This window comes from Phaenicophaeus curvirostris, chromosome 1, assembly GCF_032191515.1.
Source record: "Phaenicophaeus curvirostris isolate KB17595 chromosome 1, BPBGC_Pcur_1.0, whole genome shotgun sequence".
NCBI classification, from domain to species: domain Eukaryota; kingdom Metazoa; phylum Chordata; class Aves; order Cuculiformes; family Cuculidae; genus Phaenicophaeus; species Phaenicophaeus curvirostris.
In genome coordinates, this window is record NC_091392.1 from 25666960 (window position 1) to 25686587 (window position 19628).

Consider the following 19628-nt stretch of genomic DNA (forward strand, 5'->3'; position numbering starts at 1 on the left):
CATAGCAGGGAAAGATCCTGGAGTATTTCTTACTTGTATCTTTGTATGGTTTTCTTTGGTACTAAGAAAGCTACATTTGAAGGTCGGAATCTCCAAATGGTATCTTGCCTCAGGAAGGGAAAGATTCATCTTCAGCTAACCACAGCATACAACTGACATCACACTTTCAAAATTCAATAAATAAATATGCAGGGGTATAAAAAATACAACCACATAGCAAAACTCAGAGAGCAAAATCTAGTTTCTGAAACAACTGGATGATATTTATTTAGCAGAATTTGGTCCACATACATCTAAGCACTTAGTAACAATGTTTTGCTTAGACACGAAACAGTACACTACTTAGAGAGCAAAATACTCACCTCGCTAGTGAGATTCGTGCTCTCTGGCCTCCACTCAGAATGATCCCACCTTCACCCAGCACTGTATAATCTTTGTCTGGAAACTTGGAAATGTCCTGTTAAAAAAAATTTTTTAAGAATCAGACAGGTACTTCCATATCCAAGAAACTGAAGCTACAAAATGGATGGAAGCATAGTGAACAGCAGTGTACAGGTAGGTTACACAGAAGTTGTACAAAAACCCCAAAAAGGTTCCAGAGTTTTATTCTTTCATTTGATTACATAGTCAGAAATAGTGATAACAGAAAACATTCTACTGCAGAGAGGAATCACAAGCTACACTCAATATTTGCCTTAAGTGCTAGATCTCCATAAAAGCAAGGAAAGTACCTTCAAACAATAGCAATCCAAGGCCTTAACGATTCAAGTTTTCTGTCAGATAACAAGGATAAATGCACTTGCCACTGAAGTTAGAGAGAGCAAGAAGCAAACTCTGGATCTGAGATCTTCAAAACCCAGAAAAATGTATACTTCATTCCTGGCCAGGAAAGCCAGGAATGTTTAAGGTTTGCAAAAGGTTTGGGAGCCAAGTTCCACAGCTTGGACTCTAAGTTACAACTCATTACTATGCTAAAAACCAATCTTTAGCCAGTGATAAAAACAGAAAATACCATTTCACTCTCAGTGAGACAGAAAAAGGAGGAAAGGACATCCTCATGCTCAAATGGCAGAGGCATTCTCTCAAGAAGAGTATTTAGCACCAAAACCGAGGATGCAGACAGAGGATCCATGCAAACCACAATAGTTCATGGAAGTAGAAACATGGAGAATAGCCTGTGTGCCTGAAGGATGCCTAGGTTTTGTACTTTTACAATTGCTCTAACCAAGAATATTAATTCTGCTTCAAGCCTTAACTGGCCTGTGTCCCTAAGCCAATGCGGTAACACCACTATCATTGTGGTTGTGATAGTTTCAGGGGACTTCTCCAAGAAACACAGGCTAGATAACCTTCCTGTGCCCCAGGGAGCCTAGGTTTCCAGCAGCTGACTCCAGCAGAGCCTGCCATGCACCAAGCTGGAGGCCCCAAGCAGTTCAGAAGCTCCCAGTGCCTGCGCTCCCCACTCACCAGCACCGGAGCATCGCTCCCACTGCCTGTGTGCACACACTCCTGCTCCCAGGGCAAGGATCCTCCAAAGCCAAAGAAGCTGACCAAGGCATCTGATATCTGACAAAATCAGCTCCAGTGTTCTCATAGCTTACAAAGATTTTCCTTTCAGACCAACTTCTGGAGCGGGGAAGCGGCAAGCCAAATACCTCAGAAGGAGAGCTACTGGAAGCAGGCTTTAGGCAGTGCCCTGGAAGACAGAGCCTGTTTTGGGGTCTCTCCTCTCCCAGGCAGCCGAGGAGCACGCAGGAGCTGAACTGTCTGCATGCACTCTGCAGCACCCATAGAAATCCTGTGGCTTCTGGGAAAAAGACTGGAAGACACACGAAGCACTTCCAGGACAATGCAACCCAGGATTTTAAATTAATCCGCTCTCTAGAATTTTGCATTTCATACAAAGTCAGATAGTATAATCCAGCTTTGATCAACTCTGCTGTGATTTTGATGGCTCTCTGTTGGGTAGTTTTTTGGCACTCCAAGTCTCTGGGGTTTTGCAGAATAAATAAATAAATAAAAATCCTTCCAGATAAATGTTTCCTTCTTCCTCCTCTGTAAATTGGCCTGACCTCAGGAAAAGAGTGAACAATGCTGTTCAGCCCTGGATCAGTGACAGATGAAAGGTCCAGCCGCTGAAGGATTAGAAACTGACTGCCTGGTCCATCAGGAAATGGGAGATTCTCCCAACTCTTTAATTTGATAATAGCGCTTGCTTCCTGACTTAGAGGATACTGACCTTAAAATCAAGATGCTCTTGTGTATGGAAAAGCTATTGCAGGTGATTTTTAAATTCTTCACGTGTTAACTAGTTATTTCCCTCTTGTAAAAGGAGAGCCACCACATAAAAGGAGAGCCACACAAGCAAATCCCTGGTACTAATGCAACAGCACAGATATTTGCAGAAAGAGATGTGAAAAATAGTGCCAGCAACATTTTTAAAGGAAGATTTCCTGAATGTGACAAAATCATCTTCCTAAAGGTCGTGAATTATTTAGAGAAAACATGCAAAATTCTGGCATAAAATCTTTTCTGGCATTTATTTGAGACAACTTGCTCCAATTACTTGCGTTGTCACTATGCATGTCAGAGTTATGTTACTCATCTGTAACTTTGACAGTTACCCAGTATCTTCACCTGAACATTAGGATTTGCATGGTCAGGTATATAAATATCTAAGCAGATTTCAACTGTTTCCCATTTCTACCAGTACTGCTGCCTAAAATGGTGCTAGAGCCATTGCTGTTACTTGACTCTACTTCTTCTTCCAAAAAAGCTCAGGTGAAGAACTGGGCCTGGTGTGTCTTCCCCTGCACAAAGAGTAAAATCCTAGTCCTACTGAAATTAATTTCAGGGCTCCCATTGTTTTAAATGATGGTGGGATTTCATATTTCTTTGCAGGTGTGTCAACATGGAATTTTAATCAGACTTTTAATGAGTTCCCCTTATGTTCTATTCTACCCTTCACCTCAGGATAATATATGGCATGGAACAGACAAAGAACTTTTCAGGCTGTAATTACAATAATTAAAAAATATTTAGTAATTTCTTTCAAAGGCATAAACAGAGCAATGAAGTCCAATAGACACACAATGCTATTTGTTGGAACAGGCATTACCTATTGTAAAAAAGTACATAGGGCTGGTCCAAACACATCCTTGCTGTCATTTTATGCAGGAAGTAAAATCAAGCCAGGGACAAACCTAACGTAATGATGCTAAACAGCACAAAACCCAGCATATTAATGAAGCATCCACTGCATTTTCTTTAATGTATCTATTTCTAAATGCTTGAGAAACCTATTGGCAACTATTCAAAGAAGAAATGTGCCACAGTTGCCACAGACATTAATTACTTTACTGAGTGCTTCTAATATCAGGAGCTAACAAATCTCAAGTTGCACACCCAAGAAGAATGCACCTCTGTTAATATCTGTTTGCATTTTTAACATTGTAAATGTTAAATTCATCTACCTCAGCAGCAAAGGAGTGACCTTATAATGCCTTTGGGCTTGGTATGGAAGAACATAGCCGAGATAGTTTAAGGTAATACCTCCTTTCAGGATGAAGAGGAAATACGGTCTCATACAAAAACAGGAAATCTCAGAATGGACTTCACACTCAAAGTTTTTCTGTACAGATTTTTTGTTATCAAAATAATTTGATAAACCATTAGCAACCATTAAGATAATAAAGTACGACAGAAAATAGCTACTAAAAACCATGCCTTTCAGCAAATAGTTGCTTTATATATCTGAGGCTACTCAAATGACTCAAGCAGGTCTAGTGACAGAACCTATGTATTTAACTTATAGGGACTCTCTTTTTTCCTTAATTATATCCTTAATGTGGTTTTCTATCTTCACTCTTCTGTCTTCCCTCAAAAAAGACAAAAAGCAATCATGAAACTGATGGAACAGAGCAGCAGTCTGCACTCTTCATTTCTCACCTTCACTAGCACTTTCCTCTATTTCACTTCTGGTTTTTTTTCTGCAGTCTCAGTTTCTTTATCATCTCTATCCCTTCCTTTTCTTCACTGCCATTACCATTCCCCATGTTTATTTTCACAGCTCCCAAAAAATCCCCCCCTTCCACATTGCTACCTCCTTCTCACCTAACAAAGTACCCCCTCTGTCACCGCCTTCTTTCTCTGTGTTTTAGAGAAGCTGCCTCTGACACACTTAGCAATTCCCTTTCTGTAGTATCAACTACTTGCAATTAATTATAAGAAAAATACTGAGGCCTTTATTGTATAAAGTGCCTAACAAAGCTCAATACAAGCAAAGCAAAAGCAGTATCAAGGGTTTTGAGCAGGAGCTGCAAGACTGTTCCATGCTATTTGTCCTTTGTTATGACTGGAAAATTTATTTTTACCTGCTCTTTCACTAAATAGATAATTTCTGTACTCCCAAGCAATCATATTCAATTCTAAGATACTAATGGGGTAGAAATGGACCTGAAACAAACCTCCAGATTTTAATTAAGTGACTACTAAAAATCTTTAGGTAAAGAATTTGAAATGTAATTTTGCAGAAAGTATAAGTTTCAGTTTGTCCTGATTTTCAGAAAAGTAAGACAGATATGAACTACACGGCAAAATATGACATTTTAAAGTTTTGAAATCAAGTCCTGTGTTTCAAATTCATACTTAGCAGTTAACATATCTGTTAATTTATAAAATTTGTAGAATTTTCAGCGATTGCTAATATCTTGGCTTTCAGGTAACCAGCTTGAACATACTCAAGTTCTCATTTTCATGGGACCAAAGCCAGAAAACCAGTACTTCAAATTATTTTTTTTCCAAATTGATTTTACTTAGGGGTTTTTTTTTATTTTCTCAGATTACAGCTGAACCATTTATGAAGGAGTCAATCCAAAAGCATAAGCTTTATTTTCGCAAGAGTGTCAGGCTCACCCAAAACTGACATGAGCGCTGGCAAAACTCGCTTTCTTTATAGTGAAATATTCCCACAGAGCAGATTTTTGAAAGATGAAGTAGTTGGTATTCTGTGTGTGGGTAGGTTAAACGCAGGGTAAGGGAATTAAATATGATTCCAGCAGTGACAGAGAAGATAGGACAACATCCAAGGTAATCAGTCCAGAGCCCTTACCTAAGACAGGGAAATGGGCGGGGAGAGCTGTCTTGACTGAAACAGGTTTTTAACTAAACGATACCGACACAGAACATAGTAGAAGGCCTCTGTTAACATCTTTACTTGTTCACTAATAAATTTCTTGCAGTCGGTGCATTTGGGAGTTCAAGTGTAATTTTTTCTCTAATTGAGATGCCTCCCTGTGCTATGAAGAAACTGTGCTAGCCTATCCACCTCCAGTTCCCCCCAGAAACTCACTGTGTCAGCGGCTTCACAGCTGAACTGCCTGTGATTTTGGACCACAGACAAGAATTTCAGTTAGTGGTGTTTGCTTGAGCCAGTGGATCACAGCAGTGGAAGATGGAAAAAGTCTAAAGGTAGCCAGCTTTTGGGCTCGCATGTTTCAGATTTAACAGTTGAAGGGAAGATTTCACATATTAGGCGGACTTTTTGCCTGAAAGAGGCACTTATGCTATTTTAGGTGTTTATATTCAGATAAGACAAACTTCACCTTGACATGCCTGTTCATCTCCCCAGCGATGAAGAAAGGCTAAGTAACTTGCTCTCACACAGTCCACACTGTAGACATGCACCTGATTAGGTAACCAAGCTACCTCTTAATATCCTCTCGTAGAAAACTGCCTGCTACAAAGCACTCAAGTTCCAGACTAGAATTCTTATTGTTCCTCTCTTTCACACACTTTGCAATGTGTCAATATCCCTTGTGAGCAACAGGCACAAAACCAGGGCACAGAGTATTTCACTCTCTCTCTAAGTAAACCTTACATAATAACTCTCAATTCCTACCTATTAACTTATCTGCTGAGAAAAACCCAAACCAACCAACAAAACCCCAACCAACCCAATACTGATGGCTGGAGCAGTACAGTGGGATGCAAGAATACGTGCTTCTGTTTCAGGGCATCCGTGACGTTGCAGTGAATTTAACACCCAGCAACAGGTGCCATCCTTTGCAAGGAGACACTGAACATACAGGAACACTAACCAGCACTTGGCATACTGATTGCCTCTTTCTCTAGTTATTCTCTCTATAATACAAATTTTTAGATGAAAATAAATCTGCTGCGCTCCCTGTAAAACCAGCTCCAAAAAAAACACTGGATCTGGCCACAGATTTCTCTAGTGCAATTATATTATTTGATTTTGCATGGAAACACTTCCTCTGTTTGCATGCTATGTTAACCATTATATTCATGAGCAGCTGGTGGCTCTCAAATCAGAACATGCATTTACTTTAAGAGTGGTAATCTCGTAAAAGTAGTTTGCCATTATGTGTTTATGGCCTCTTAGGCAACTATTGAAGGATCAAATTAACTAACTAGGTGGAAAAGTACCTTACCTTTCAAAAAGGTAAGAGCGGAAGTTATAGAAGTATGGTTTCAAAACTAGCAAATTACTGTACCCCTTCAAATGGGATACAATGCTTGTTTATATTTTATCAAGAATAACTACAATGGGCCTGCTTCTGCATTCTTGACTAGAGGAACACATTCTCTTAAGATGATGTTGTTCAATATTAACAGCATTTAGATGAGAAGTTTCCTATTTCAGCTGTCCAAAGGCTTTACCTTTTTAACTTAGCAAGTGCTAAAAACAAACAAAAATCCACACCCCCTCCATATAGTAGGCTACTAAATCTACTCTTTCAACTTTAACATCTGAAAATCAAGCCACATTTCTTCCCCATTTTTCATTACATCAGCAGCCAACTGGCTACTCCTACAAATTCACATTTATATTCATGTTACCCCTGCTGTAATGTTAATAGAACCTTTCAATCACCAAGGAAGCTACTCTTGAGGAATGACTTCAAATTTAGTAGGAATGTTCCATAGACACATAAACTCATTCATTTCACATCCCCCGGTGGCATTTCCTATTCAGCAATGAGAATAAAAATCAGTGAATTATGCAGGATAGTTTCTCAGTGTTAAATTTTTTCATACTTAGTCATTAATTGGAAGTGCTAGGCAAAAGCTTACCTTCTCTTGCTAATTGATTTTTATCATGAATGTGATGAAAAATACTTGACAAAAAGGGCAAAACACCTCGTCAAAAAAAAAAACCAAAAATACCCCAAAAAAACCAGCATAAGCCGAAGCAGCAACAATCCATCTTACCTTATTTTTCAAGTACCTCTAAGCCTTGTCTATGGGGACTGTAACTTTAGAAAAGAAAAGAGTTCAGAATCCATACCAATTATATCTCGGCTTCTCACTCTCCTAGCATGCCAATAGAAGATCTTACAGGCAATAGATTTGTGACAATATCTGCACACCCAAAATTACACCCATTCAAACAATTTATTTTAAAAAAAACACTGAATAAAGGACAGGTGGTAAGGACTAATGATCTGTGCTAGCATGGTTTGATCTTGAGGCTGAAAGTCTTCACTTCTATATTCGCAAACCATGTCCTTCATTCTAGAAGACCTGCCTTCCTTGCTTGCTAGAGTATTTGTTATTTCTTAAGTAAAAAAAAAAAGAAAAAGTAAAAAACACCAAGACAACAGAGGAGAAGTAACAAGCAGCCCTTTTCCTATGCTTTTCTGTAAAACTTTTTTCACCATGACACTTCCCAGAATGTATCACAGAATTTAAATGTATTGGTGCTCTCTAAAGTGTAGCATCATGCAACAGTAAGGACAATGTCTATGCACTGCTTATATCTCATTTTAGCCATATTTAGTTTGTGCTGGGCTTTCAAAAATAATCTTTGTCACTAAGGCTGTTTCTGCAGGGTATCAAGAATGCAAAGGTACCTTTTAGTTACAATCTCTTCATCTCAACTCCAGAGCAGTTTTTCTGTTGTTCTATCACCTTTCACTTTTCTCCTCTTAACTAACCTCTGCCATTTTCCGAACTCCCATAATTAGAACCACACTATAAAACATAATCTTACCTCACCTGATGCCTCAGTAACCCTCAAAGGAAAAATATAATCAAGAAATGTAATTATGAACAAGATCTGAATAATCTAACACACATAAAGCTGGCTACACTACAATAAAAATAAGCACATAAACTGTTCAAAGCAGAAGTTTCAAAAGTACCTTAGGAATTATTTTTTCCTTTTTTTTTTACTGATACAACAAGATGCATTTGAGAACCCTTCTCATGCTTCTTCAGTATTACATATCCATACAATATCATCCTGAAATTATAGCAAGCAGCAGCATTTAGACCTGCCAGATTTCCCTCGCTAATCCTCCAACACATAACTGTCTGTCATTGTGCATCCTTCCAACAACTCAGACCTCATCCACTCATACAGGGTTGCACTGGGGTGTTCCTTGCCCCACGTGCCAGAGAATGCTACACAGCAGAGCTGTGAAGACCAAGAGCCCTGAGTGAAACCTATGACGCTATAGTGCTGCTGCATGTGCCATCAAGCGGGACTACACCCCAAGAAGCACCACTAAAACATGTTCTTTCCACCCATGGTCTCACACAACTGCATGACATGATCTGCTGTCTGACCATCAGTCAGGCACCAATGTGATCGGCGTTGGGTGAGACAACAGTTACGGCTGCATGAGGGAAAAAGGATACTTGAGAGATTTGTACACACTAATCAAGCCTGGAAAACCCAGTCCAGACTCAGATCCTAATGTACTGTGCACCACACAAATACTCTTAAATTATCCTGGAAGAGTGCTTACATTGGTTCTCCAATATATCATAACAAGTTTCTTTTCAATCTTCATCTTCTGTTTCACAGTACAACATCATGACCAGGCACAAATGAAGGGTAGGAGAATTGCAGCAAGGCAAGAATAAGAAGCGGAAGGCAGAAATCTCTTAAGCTGAGTATACAAGTAAAGGAAGTACTACCTGAACTCTTCAGACTAAACGATGTCCCGTTTTAGTGTTCTATCATAAATTACCATAAACTTATATGAGCTCATTAAATCAATCAATCAATAAACAAATTAAAATTCTTCTGCTGCTCATAGTCTCAGTGCTTTCCAGTAATGTTAAGGAATCCAGTGATTTAAGGCACAGCAAAAAGGGTGAAAAAGCCAAAAATGCTGGATCCTTTTGTACCTTGCAATATAAAAAGATATCTTTTCCTACATTACCCTCTGGCAACATCAAACATACACAAGGACATTTCCACATCGTTAGACTAATTGTGGGCTACACATCACACAAATATCAAATCTGCAGTAAGTGTGAGATTTTTCAATGTGCACACAGAAAAACCCAACTTCAGTCATGATTTTCCTCTAAATAATTCAGGTTTCTGGCACAGAGTTCGAATTATCCCTGGAACCCTTTCTGAGGTGCAAAACAAAGGAGGAAAAAGGTCAGTTTCAAAGACTGTAAGGAGAATCTTCTTTATGGGAAAGAAACATGGAAAAGAATCTGTAGGAATAATACCTTTTACATAATTCCTTTCACATTAATATGTTTACCCAGATTTTTAACTAGCAAGGCTGGTAAGTCCAACACCTTGCAATACCTGAGCCAGATTATTTAGCTTCCGTTGTGTAAACTACCAGAACCAGCACCATCCCTGTGTCTCCCAAGGAGCTAGCAACAGGCTGAATTGCAGTTCCACAGAATTGGGATGACAGGCTGAGCTCCTTAAATCTCAGAAATGTCTTGCTTAATTAAAGCTCTACTCCCTGACTTTTTCTTTGGTTTTTTTTTACTTGGTTCAGGCCACAGCTCTTAAAAAGTCCTGGATGACTCACCTCTTCTAGTTGGCAGGCTTTGATGACGCTCTTATATCGGTATTCATCATAGGAAACACCAAAAATTATGTTTTCTTTTATTGTTCCGGGCATGATCCAGGATACTTGAGGTGAAAAAGATATCCTTCCACTGTGTTTAATTTTACCCTGCGAAGGCTCCAATTCTCCCATTATCAACATCAGAAGGGAAGTCTGAAAAATCATTAACACTTGGTTAATATATCAGAGATCTACACAATCGTATGAGAAGTTAAACAAAAAGAAAGTCATTCTGCTAAGTCACTTAAATAGTACATTCATCTTGTAAAGAATGTCCCTATAAGCCAGTGTAAGCTGCAATTAGTGGAGATTTTCATGATACGTATGGTTCTAAAAAGCCTCTGAAAATGAGAAACATCAGTCAATGAACAAGAAAAAATGTGTTTAAAAAGCATGCTGCTGCAGAAGTATGTAATTTTAACTAAACTTCCAGTAATTTTACAAGGTAAAAATGTATCTGTGATACACATGCAGACGTAAGGTATTAGTGACTATGTAGGTTATTTTTTGATTTTTAACATTATCAGTGACTATTTTGTTTGTTCTTTGTACAACACAATTCATGTTTACAACTTTACTAGTGTTCATAAGCCTTTTATCTGCATTGCCTTGAAAAATGCAATTTCTTTGTGCATGTGTATACAATTACTCACAAACTGCTCAGTGTGATCTGAATTTTCCTCTGTAACTGTTAACTCATTTACGTGAATACATGACCTAAGTTTATTTACTATTTCCCTTCATAAAAGAACGGATTGCAATTTCAGTACTGACATGTTACAATTTGAAAGTTAATCAGTAGCTTGTAGTAACCTTGTCACACATCACTGGCTACTAGATCAAAGAATAGAATTGAGAAATACAAGGAAAAATATGTTACAGAGCCATTCCAGTGGTGTTCTTATCACTAATAAATAGTCAACAAAGTTGGGACGTAACAGCCAAAGATCTAAAATCTGTCTTAAGTCACAGTTTCATGTTGTCAAGCTCAGAGATCATTTAACAAGCTGTACAATAAGCAGGGGGAGTCTCACCAGATTCTTTCCATTATTTCAGAATCTGAATCTTCCCAAATGCTGAGTTAGAAGTTTCTCATCTTGCACAGGACAGTCACTTAGTATGTTTTTCACACTGGATGTTAAACTACTGTATCTTGTGCCATACAACATAAATAGAAAAAAAACCCAAATCCACAAATACAAAAAAATCCTGTCTAATATTGAAGCAGCGTTGAAGAGCTGTTGTCTGGCTTCATACCTGTTATAGATAAAATAAGCGCGCAGTCTGTTTCACATGCCTGACAGTTCCTGGACTTTAAAGTAACAGCCTCAAGCAACATGAAGGAATCTTTAAATTAAAAAGGTGTAAGGGAAGAAGAAACTTTTATTTTTCAGAAGTGATGGTGGTGCTAAATCTTAATTTTTTAAACCTTCCAGATAATATCATAAGCCTTTTATCTTTTTACCTTTATTGCACTGAGAAGTGCAAATTTGTTGTGTGTATACTCACATAAACTGCTCAGTGAGATCTGAATTTTCCCCAGTTTCCTAAGTAGCTGAATAAAGGAGATAAACCTAAGCCCTTCAGCACTTTTTAGTTGTATTACAACTATCAACTTTAGCAACAGCCATCTGAAATGATCAGCAACATAACAATTCTGTTAATTCAGAAATATCACATTAAAATACAGCTCAACATATCAGCTTGAGGACAATCTCATGTCCCAAGTCTCTTGCTCTTTCCTATTGGTACCATTACTGGAGAAAAATATAGAAGCCTTGATCGTGTTGAATTGATGGGTCCTTTGCTATTGACCTCCCATACGAAGACAGGCTGAGAGAGTTGGGCTTTTTCAGCTTGGAGAAGAGAAGGCTCCAAGAAGATCTTATAGCGACCTTCCAGTACCTGAAGGGGCTACAAGAAAGCTGAGGAGGGACTGTTCACAAAGGCTTGTAGTGATAGGAATAGGGGCAATGGGTATAAACTGGAGAGGAGCAGATTTAGACTAGACATAAGAAAGAACTTCTTCACCAAGAGAGTGGTGAGGCACTGGCACAGGTTGCCCAGGGAAGCTGAGGCTGCTCCATCCCTGGAGGTGTTCAAGGTCAGGTTGGATGGGGCCTTGGGCAGCCTGAGCTAGTGGGATGTGTCCCTGCCCATGGGAGGGGGTTGTAACTAGGTGATCTTTAAGGTCCCTTCCAACCCAAACTATTCTATGATTCTATGACTCCAACAGTCCAAATATTTTGCCCAATATAAGTAAAAGAAATCAGAATGTGTTCACCAATAATTTGTTAAACAGGGAAAAAAAGTTGCCAAACACATAATGAATGTTTGCTTTGACTTTCTCATCTCCCCAGAAAACCACTGCCAATGAAAGACTCATCTAATTACTTGCTGCTCAAAATGAATAGAGTCTCACAGTTCAACTTATTTTATATTAATGAGGTTAATCGGATGTGTTATCTGCAAACTAAATGTATTGATGAAATTCTGGGGTTCTAAAATGATGATTAATCTAAATCACAACTTTTCTCAGAAAATCACCAGATTCAGCAGCCCCTCCCCAGGCTTTCACTGTAGGAACCAGAGCACAAGTGACCAAGCATATCACATGTTCAGGGCACGCATCTTAGTTACCTGGCTAATCCGTGTCAGGCTGGTCAAGTTACTGTGTTCAAATTTTTCCTTAAAATGTTAGCAAGGCAGGTAAAAAAGAAAAAAACCTGCTTTCTAGTACACTGAGCTTACTCTGGAAATCTATGCCATGCCCTCCAGTTTGTTTGCAAGGGAGATTCTCACCATAAGCATTAACTTTAGGTTTCAGACTGCATTACTCCCGCAAATCTCCTTTTACTTACTATGAAAAAGAGTTTTGTCACTTAAATTCCTAATTCCTTATTAAACCTATATGCTTCAATGCACAACAAATAGCCAGCAAACTCTTCCTCATACTGGCCATCTTATTAGAACTTACAGTTTCTTCATACTTTTTCCTGCCGCCATCATTTTTACACTGAGCACAGGATAGCAAGAATACTGTAACAATGCAACTAACAATGACAACACAATATTACTCCTTAAAATTATTAGGACTTTTTTTTTTAAACAGCAGAAATAGAAATACCTTGCCTGCTCCAGTAGATCCAGAAACAGCTAATAGCTGTCCCTTCTCAATCTTGAAATTTATATCCTGAAGAACAGGAGTGGCATGAAGGGGAAAATTACTGAAGAAGAGATTTTTGTCAGTGCTAGGAGCTTTGCTGTTGTTGTTTTCCTGGTTTGCTTTTACAAACAGCTCTCCAATTCCCTGCAACATACACAGATGTGAGTTAAGCATTTACATAAATAAATAAAGTATGCATATACAGACATGTATATCACACTATAAGCTTATGAAAACACATGAACATACTCTTCTGATTTTACTTTTCCTATCTACAACATATTTCTTATATTCTTAAATAGATAGTTGTATTTTAATATTTAGCTTGCTTCTAAAGAAAGAAAAGAAAAGTTGCCTATTATAGGATTGCTTTCTAGTGTCTACACATGCCACAGCCTGACTCTGTATTTAGGCTGGCTTAAATCAGAAATAACTACTTATCACAGGCCTTAATACTTATTAAAAGGTCTCTTCCAAAGTTTCTCAACAGTGGATAATCTGATATCATGCATTAATTACTTGCCATATATTCCTTGCCTGCTGATAGCTGAAGACAGTTAAAGTAAAGGAGCGTAGGCTGCTCTTTTTAGAGACCATCAAGGCAAATATCAGTAAAAAAGAAATACTTTATGTTTTAATTTCATCTGGGTAAAAGTACCAACCTCATCCCAAAAAGCCGTTACTTTGTCCAGCTCAACCCCGGTGGTCGTTAGATTGTACTCCAGGGCTTTATATTCTTTTTTCAGCAAGAAATCCTAGAAACACCATGAAAGCAGATGCGAGGAAACAATAAGTGACAATGGCCGTACAAAGCAGTATGTCCTCACTAACACTGAGCACTAGCTAATATTTCTGATGGTACTACTGTATTGTGGTGTCTTAGAGAGAGGCATAAATAATAGCTTATACAATGTCTTTTGGATGGAGAAGGATATATTTTTGAAACTACTAAGTCTTCCATTGCTAATGAAAACATAACTATAAATGTATTTGCTTCTGCTTTAGAAAGAATATCAAATCTTGGAACTGCTTTTGCGTTCAGGACTTGTATCGGGCATTTGACATTAATCCTTTTCAAATGAAGCTTTGGGTTTTGAGTAGGAATTAGAAGGTTTCATCTTGATAAAAAGTGAAACAAAGCTGCTGCATGGTATTATCTCCCTATTCCAAAACTGCAAACATTTAAAGGAGTTACAGTGATGTCTCTACCACCACCAGAAAAAAAAAAAGAAGACACAGAAGTAGTGTAATTTCAAATTACATAAGGCAGCAAAATGACGCCTGTGTTATCTTCTGGGATAATATTAGGAAAAAAGAGTAAGCCTACACTAATATAGGAAAGATAACTTCTCTATTCCATGAACAAGCAGAAGGGAAAAAGCAGATGACTGAAAGGGCAGGAACCAAAAAACTGGAAGGCAAAACACATACAGTTTATGTAGAAGAGGGAAATGATAGCTAGGCATTCATAACAAAGGCAGTGGGGTCATCCAGAGTTGTTCCTGGAGCAGTGATCATCAGAGGAAGCGCACTGATCCTGAAAGACTTCACGGTCTAGAAAACATGGGTCTAGCTACAGGGCAAAAACAGTAACCCAGGGGACATATCTGGCCCAGTGAACACTAGGAAACTAAATCACAGGTATTTATGAGTGGTTTATTATTTCCGTTTGTTTCTTGTGACAAGTAAAGGGCATCAGTGTTCTGGGATTCTGTGCAGTTTCTCTATTCTCTATGGGGTCTATACTGAACCTGCCACAAAGAGATGATTATTTATGGATTCTGGAGCACCCATAGAGCTAGTACTCCCAAGGCCAATGTTCAGCAAAGTGAGCACAATGGTACAACAACTGGGCTTGTCAGTTCCGCAACAAGGGATATACTTTTCCAGGAAACAGGAGAGACAGGACACCTCCACTAAGGCCTAAGGAATCTGAGAGCACAAGGACTGCCTAAACTGGGACCCAGCACGGCAGCTGTCTAAATGTCAAACAGAAAGTTCTATGGCTTGATTTCCTGAATTTTCTGCCCAATTGAAAATCATAAAAATCCAATACCTGCTTCTTATTCTATGTTAAAATTCAGAATTTTGATGTAAGATTTTTTAAGTTCCATAGTAGGTATTTTTATCACACTAAAAATAATAAAATATACTTTTTTTAATATATATATAAATATGTAAATAAATAGTCTAAGATTTCACCCAAAACCAGAATAAGAATTCATTTCCTGAGGAGTGATTTCAAAACAGCAGACAAATCAGACAGAGTTAATGAGAATTCACCCTGATTGGACTCTGCAGATAATCCTCTCATGCTGGTATATGAGCAATTGATCTCAGCAGGTAAGGTGCGTAATAACTATTTGACTGGTACCTTAATTATGTTTACTACTCATAACAAATGAGATGCACATTTACATAAGACACACAATCTCCTGCTGTTCTTGCCACTAATAGCCAGGAAAACAGAAGATCAGTGACTGCAACTACTGGAAGCCTGCTATATTAAACACATACTAATTTTGTACTTCCTTTTCTGAAGAAAAAACATCTCTTAAGCATCCCAACTTATGACATATTTTTAGTAAGTTCTTTCTTCTGCAATGAGAAGAAATAACTAAATGCCATTATTTCAACAAAATAGCAGCCTGCAGGTAGCATGAGAGTCCTGTGGTTATGCTGCCTGGGGAACCATATAACAATATCAAGATTTATAACAACATTTCATGGTGTGTAGTCAAAGCCATGTATAGTATATTTGGAAAGTCTGCATAAATGCTCTGTGCTTTTGTTGATCAACTAACGAGATAACATACTCTACAGAATTAGCTTACGTACTTGGGAAGATTTTAATGTACCTTACCTGTATTTTGTTTATTGCTCCAATAGAGTCATACCAAGTCTGTACGGACCCAGGAAACTGCCGGGTCACTGTCATTCGAAGAACAATGCAGAAGGAAATGGTGGTAAATATTTTTCGGAGAATGATTCCTTTAGTCACAGCATATGGAAGCACAGCTAAGAACACCACAAAAAATCCTGAAAAGAAGAATGCTGAGCTGTTGAAATATCTCACATAAGCAGCTTTTCGGGTTAGCTTCAGTTCAGTTCTGGTGAAAAACAAACAAATAAACAAATTAGTATGATATTCCACAGTTTACATCTTAAAAATATTTTGGATGGAACTGTTAGTAAAACTATTCACTCAGAGGCTTATTCATCCTTGTTATTTTCTAGGATTGCAGTTAAAAAGCAAGATTCAAAATGATTTTTGGACCTAAAAAATAATTGCAGCCAAATTTTGGCACCAGCCAGAATGTCAGACAAAACAACAATGGTCTATGTCATGGTTTAGATACCTCCTAAGCCACAAACCTCTACAGTTTCCAGCACAACCAACCTTTAAGCATCTAATGCTGTGTTGTATGATACACTCCCAAAAGCACCATCTCATACTCATCTGGACATCTGGACACAGAACTTCACTACAAATAAGATACTTTGAAATGCCAGACTTGCTATACCCGACCACAAAAATCCATAAGAACAATCCACAATCTGGTTATAATGTCAATTCCTTTTCCAGAGCACCCTACTGATGGTTTCACCCATCAGCAAGGTATCAGTTCACCCCAGCCTGAAGAAGTAGAAGGCTGGGAGTCTGCTGTCCACCTTCTGTTCTGCACAGAAGCTCAGTCTACAAAGTAGTTTACTGACTTCAGTGCAGTCCATAACGCCTGTGCCTCTTACAGCAAGTTATTAAATGAAAAGGGAAACAATCCAGGGAGTGTAATCCACTTTCTGAATTGACAGCCATAACTCATAGTGATGAAGCTTTCTATTGACTGCTCTCATTTTGACCCTCTTCACTTCACATCCTCCAGGTGCCCTGCAGATCAGCTTTGCCTGAACAGAGGTATGTCTGCTGCAATGAAAGAGCAGCTGGGGATAGAGAGGGAGCTAGACCCCAAGGTCTGCAGGACACCACCACGTTAGTAGCCACTGCCCTGGGAAAGGGCCTTATAAGTCCCTCCAGAGCTTGTACAAGACTGTGGGTGGCAGCACTAAATAGGGACAATAAAGATTTGGGGGCTTGGTCCAGTCCCACTCAAATGCCTGTGTAGAAGCTACCAAAAATCCAGCCAGTACTGAAGCACACAGTTGCTACCCCAAAGAGGGAGAACCAAAGCACTAACCCTTTTCAGTATGCTCCCCAGTACCAGACACAAGCAAAAGTTTTCCAGAGATGAGTCTATCTGTGATACAGGCTTGAGAGCTCTGTAAATCAACCACACACTTGGGACAGGTCTTCCTGACAGCCTATGGGCAGTTGCAGAAAGGACATAAGGGACACCATGATTTTCATGCACATCTAGAGTGTAGACCAACGTATGTCTGTTTTTGAAGTGATGCAGCAGGAATCAGTACAAATACATGAGCTTGAGATCCTTTGCTTAATATAAAGATGTATCTCTTGTTGACAAAGTATAGACACTTTCAGCCTTGGACTTCACTCTCCCCAGTGCCGTGCAACGCTCCTGGAGAACCGTTTGGCAAAGCGGTTTTTTACTTCTCTAAATATATTGCATATCACATAGGAGTGCAGGTATGTTTATTCAGGTAACAGTTACGAACAGTCATTACCAGTACAGACTTAAGAGGGCACACAGGAGACAGACCATATTGGTCCCTCTGAAGTGTCACAGTTCCCTGAGGGAGGCTGCCTGCAGGAGAATTACACATGCAGGTCAGCCCAGCCCTGGCAGCTCAAGTCTACCAGAGCAAGGGCACAGGTCTACCTAGTTCATTAGAGTTGATTAAACTGGGTTGCATGAGAAAATGCCAGCACGCAGAAGTTAAAATGCACTGTTAACTAAAATACAGGCATGGCTTCACACACGAGGTCTCATTTCCTACTGGCTTAACAAGCCAACTGATTGGGAGGCCCTGCAGAGCTGGCTCAGCAAGAAAAATTCAATTGAAACTCTGACATTACCGGGTTGACCTGCTCTGGCAATGTCTTCAACAAGTGACTTGTTGGATCGCTCAAAAAAATACAGTATTTTGGTGCAGAGAAGTAGAAGAGAGATACTTTGACCTTGTAATATTGCTATATTTTTTATCTTTTAAAAATATATGCATGATTTAATAAACATTGAATTTCAGTACTACAATATTCACTATAAATTATTATAGAAAATATAGATCATAAAATGGCAGTTCTTTTTCCAGGTTTCTGTGACCATTTCATGGACTAAAATTTATTTAATTCATTTCTACAAGATTTCTTCACAAGACATTGTTTCAGATTTCCTAAAAGCAATGCATAAAATTGGTAACACCAGGCAAATCCTAACCTGGTTCCTTTCTTGAACTGGAACTCCCAGCCTGGATTCATACAGAGCTTTCTCTGCTCTTCTATAGTAAATCCTTAAAAGTTTTTAAATCATCCTTATTCTAAAGATAAAGAACACTTCTCTTTCTCTGCATTGTCTTTCAGAAAGCAGCTGAACAAGAAGGTGTTTGTGTAATAATATAATTTCATCTCTTTTATTTATATGATAATATGACACTTGCATTTCTTTCATTTTCTTTTATTTTCCCAATCACACACCTGCCAGAGAATTTTAATTCTCTATAAAGGACTAAACAAACACAGGGGACAGCTTTAGTGCAGCACCACCCATTAATCAATTCGTCATTTTTCCTCCCTTCCCCCAGGGCTCCCCATTGGTAAGGAAGACCTCCTTCTCATGGCTCTCAGCTAACTATGTTAGCTCTCTTATCTCCTTTCTGCTTCAGGTCTGGTAGTTCCAGTTCATTCTCAATATTAATTGAAGAGATAAGCACTAAATAAGGCTATCTACAGACAATAAATGTAAATGCAATTGTGCAGGATGAATACATGAAGCCGCACTACTTCAGTCCTTTCACTTATTGCTCATACGTTTAAAAGCAGCTTCATTGCATTTCTCAGAAAATGGCTGCAGGGGATTCTTACTGTTTCTTCCACCACAGAATAGGAAAGTCTGTAATGCCTTAAGTAAGGATCACAAAAGGGCTCTTTATTGTAAGATGAGGAGAGGGTTTGGCCAGAAACAAACACAGATGTCACAATTGTTCTACCTGCACAAGCAAACCACTGAAATATCATTATAACAAATGAGGAAGCAAATAAAAAAAAATTAAAAATCTCACCTCCATAGTGAACTTGACAAGAATGGGGAAAAACCCAAACTGCAGTGTGGGAATGCACAGTTAAGTTTACGGAGGATTAATATTTGTGTATTTTATTTCCTAACAAGACCACAGATGGTGCTCATAGACACCTAATTTTTTTTTCTGAGCACATAAAAATTTGACTAATAAATCAGAACACTTACTCACGGATGCTTTCAATCATTTTTTCCATTGCATCTTCCCAACAATAGGCTTTAACTGACTGTATATTTTCAATTATTTCTGAGGTGATGACAAGTCTCTCATTGATCTTTCCTGCCCTCTTATTCCTACAAAGTAAAAAGATGGTTAAGTCAATCTTCTCTTTCATCCTGTATAGTTTGTATCTCATTATAGCTTATGAAAACACTTTCCCTATATGCTTACATTTC

The 19628-nt window shown here is 38.5% G+C and overlaps 1 protein-coding gene across 1 annotated transcript in view; it reads right to left on the bottom strand.

The window, feature by feature from the left end:
* CFTR (CF transmembrane conductance regulator) overlaps positions 1–19628 on the bottom strand; it is an 87771-nt gene that overhangs the window by 42788 nt on the left and 25355 nt on the right. Inside the window, exons 7-12 of the mRNA XM_069850973.1 lie at positions 19401–19526; positions 15881–16127; positions 13680–13772; positions 12979–13161; positions 9813–10004; positions 363–457 (exon numbers count right to left, since the gene is read on the bottom strand). Of these exons, the coding sequence (XP_069707074.1) occupies positions 363–457; positions 9813–10004; positions 12979–13161; positions 13680–13772; positions 15881–16127; positions 19401–19526 (936 nt within the window). The remainder of the gene's footprint in view (positions 1–362; positions 458–9812; positions 10005–12978; positions 13162–13679; positions 13773–15880; positions 16128–19400; positions 19527–19628) is intronic.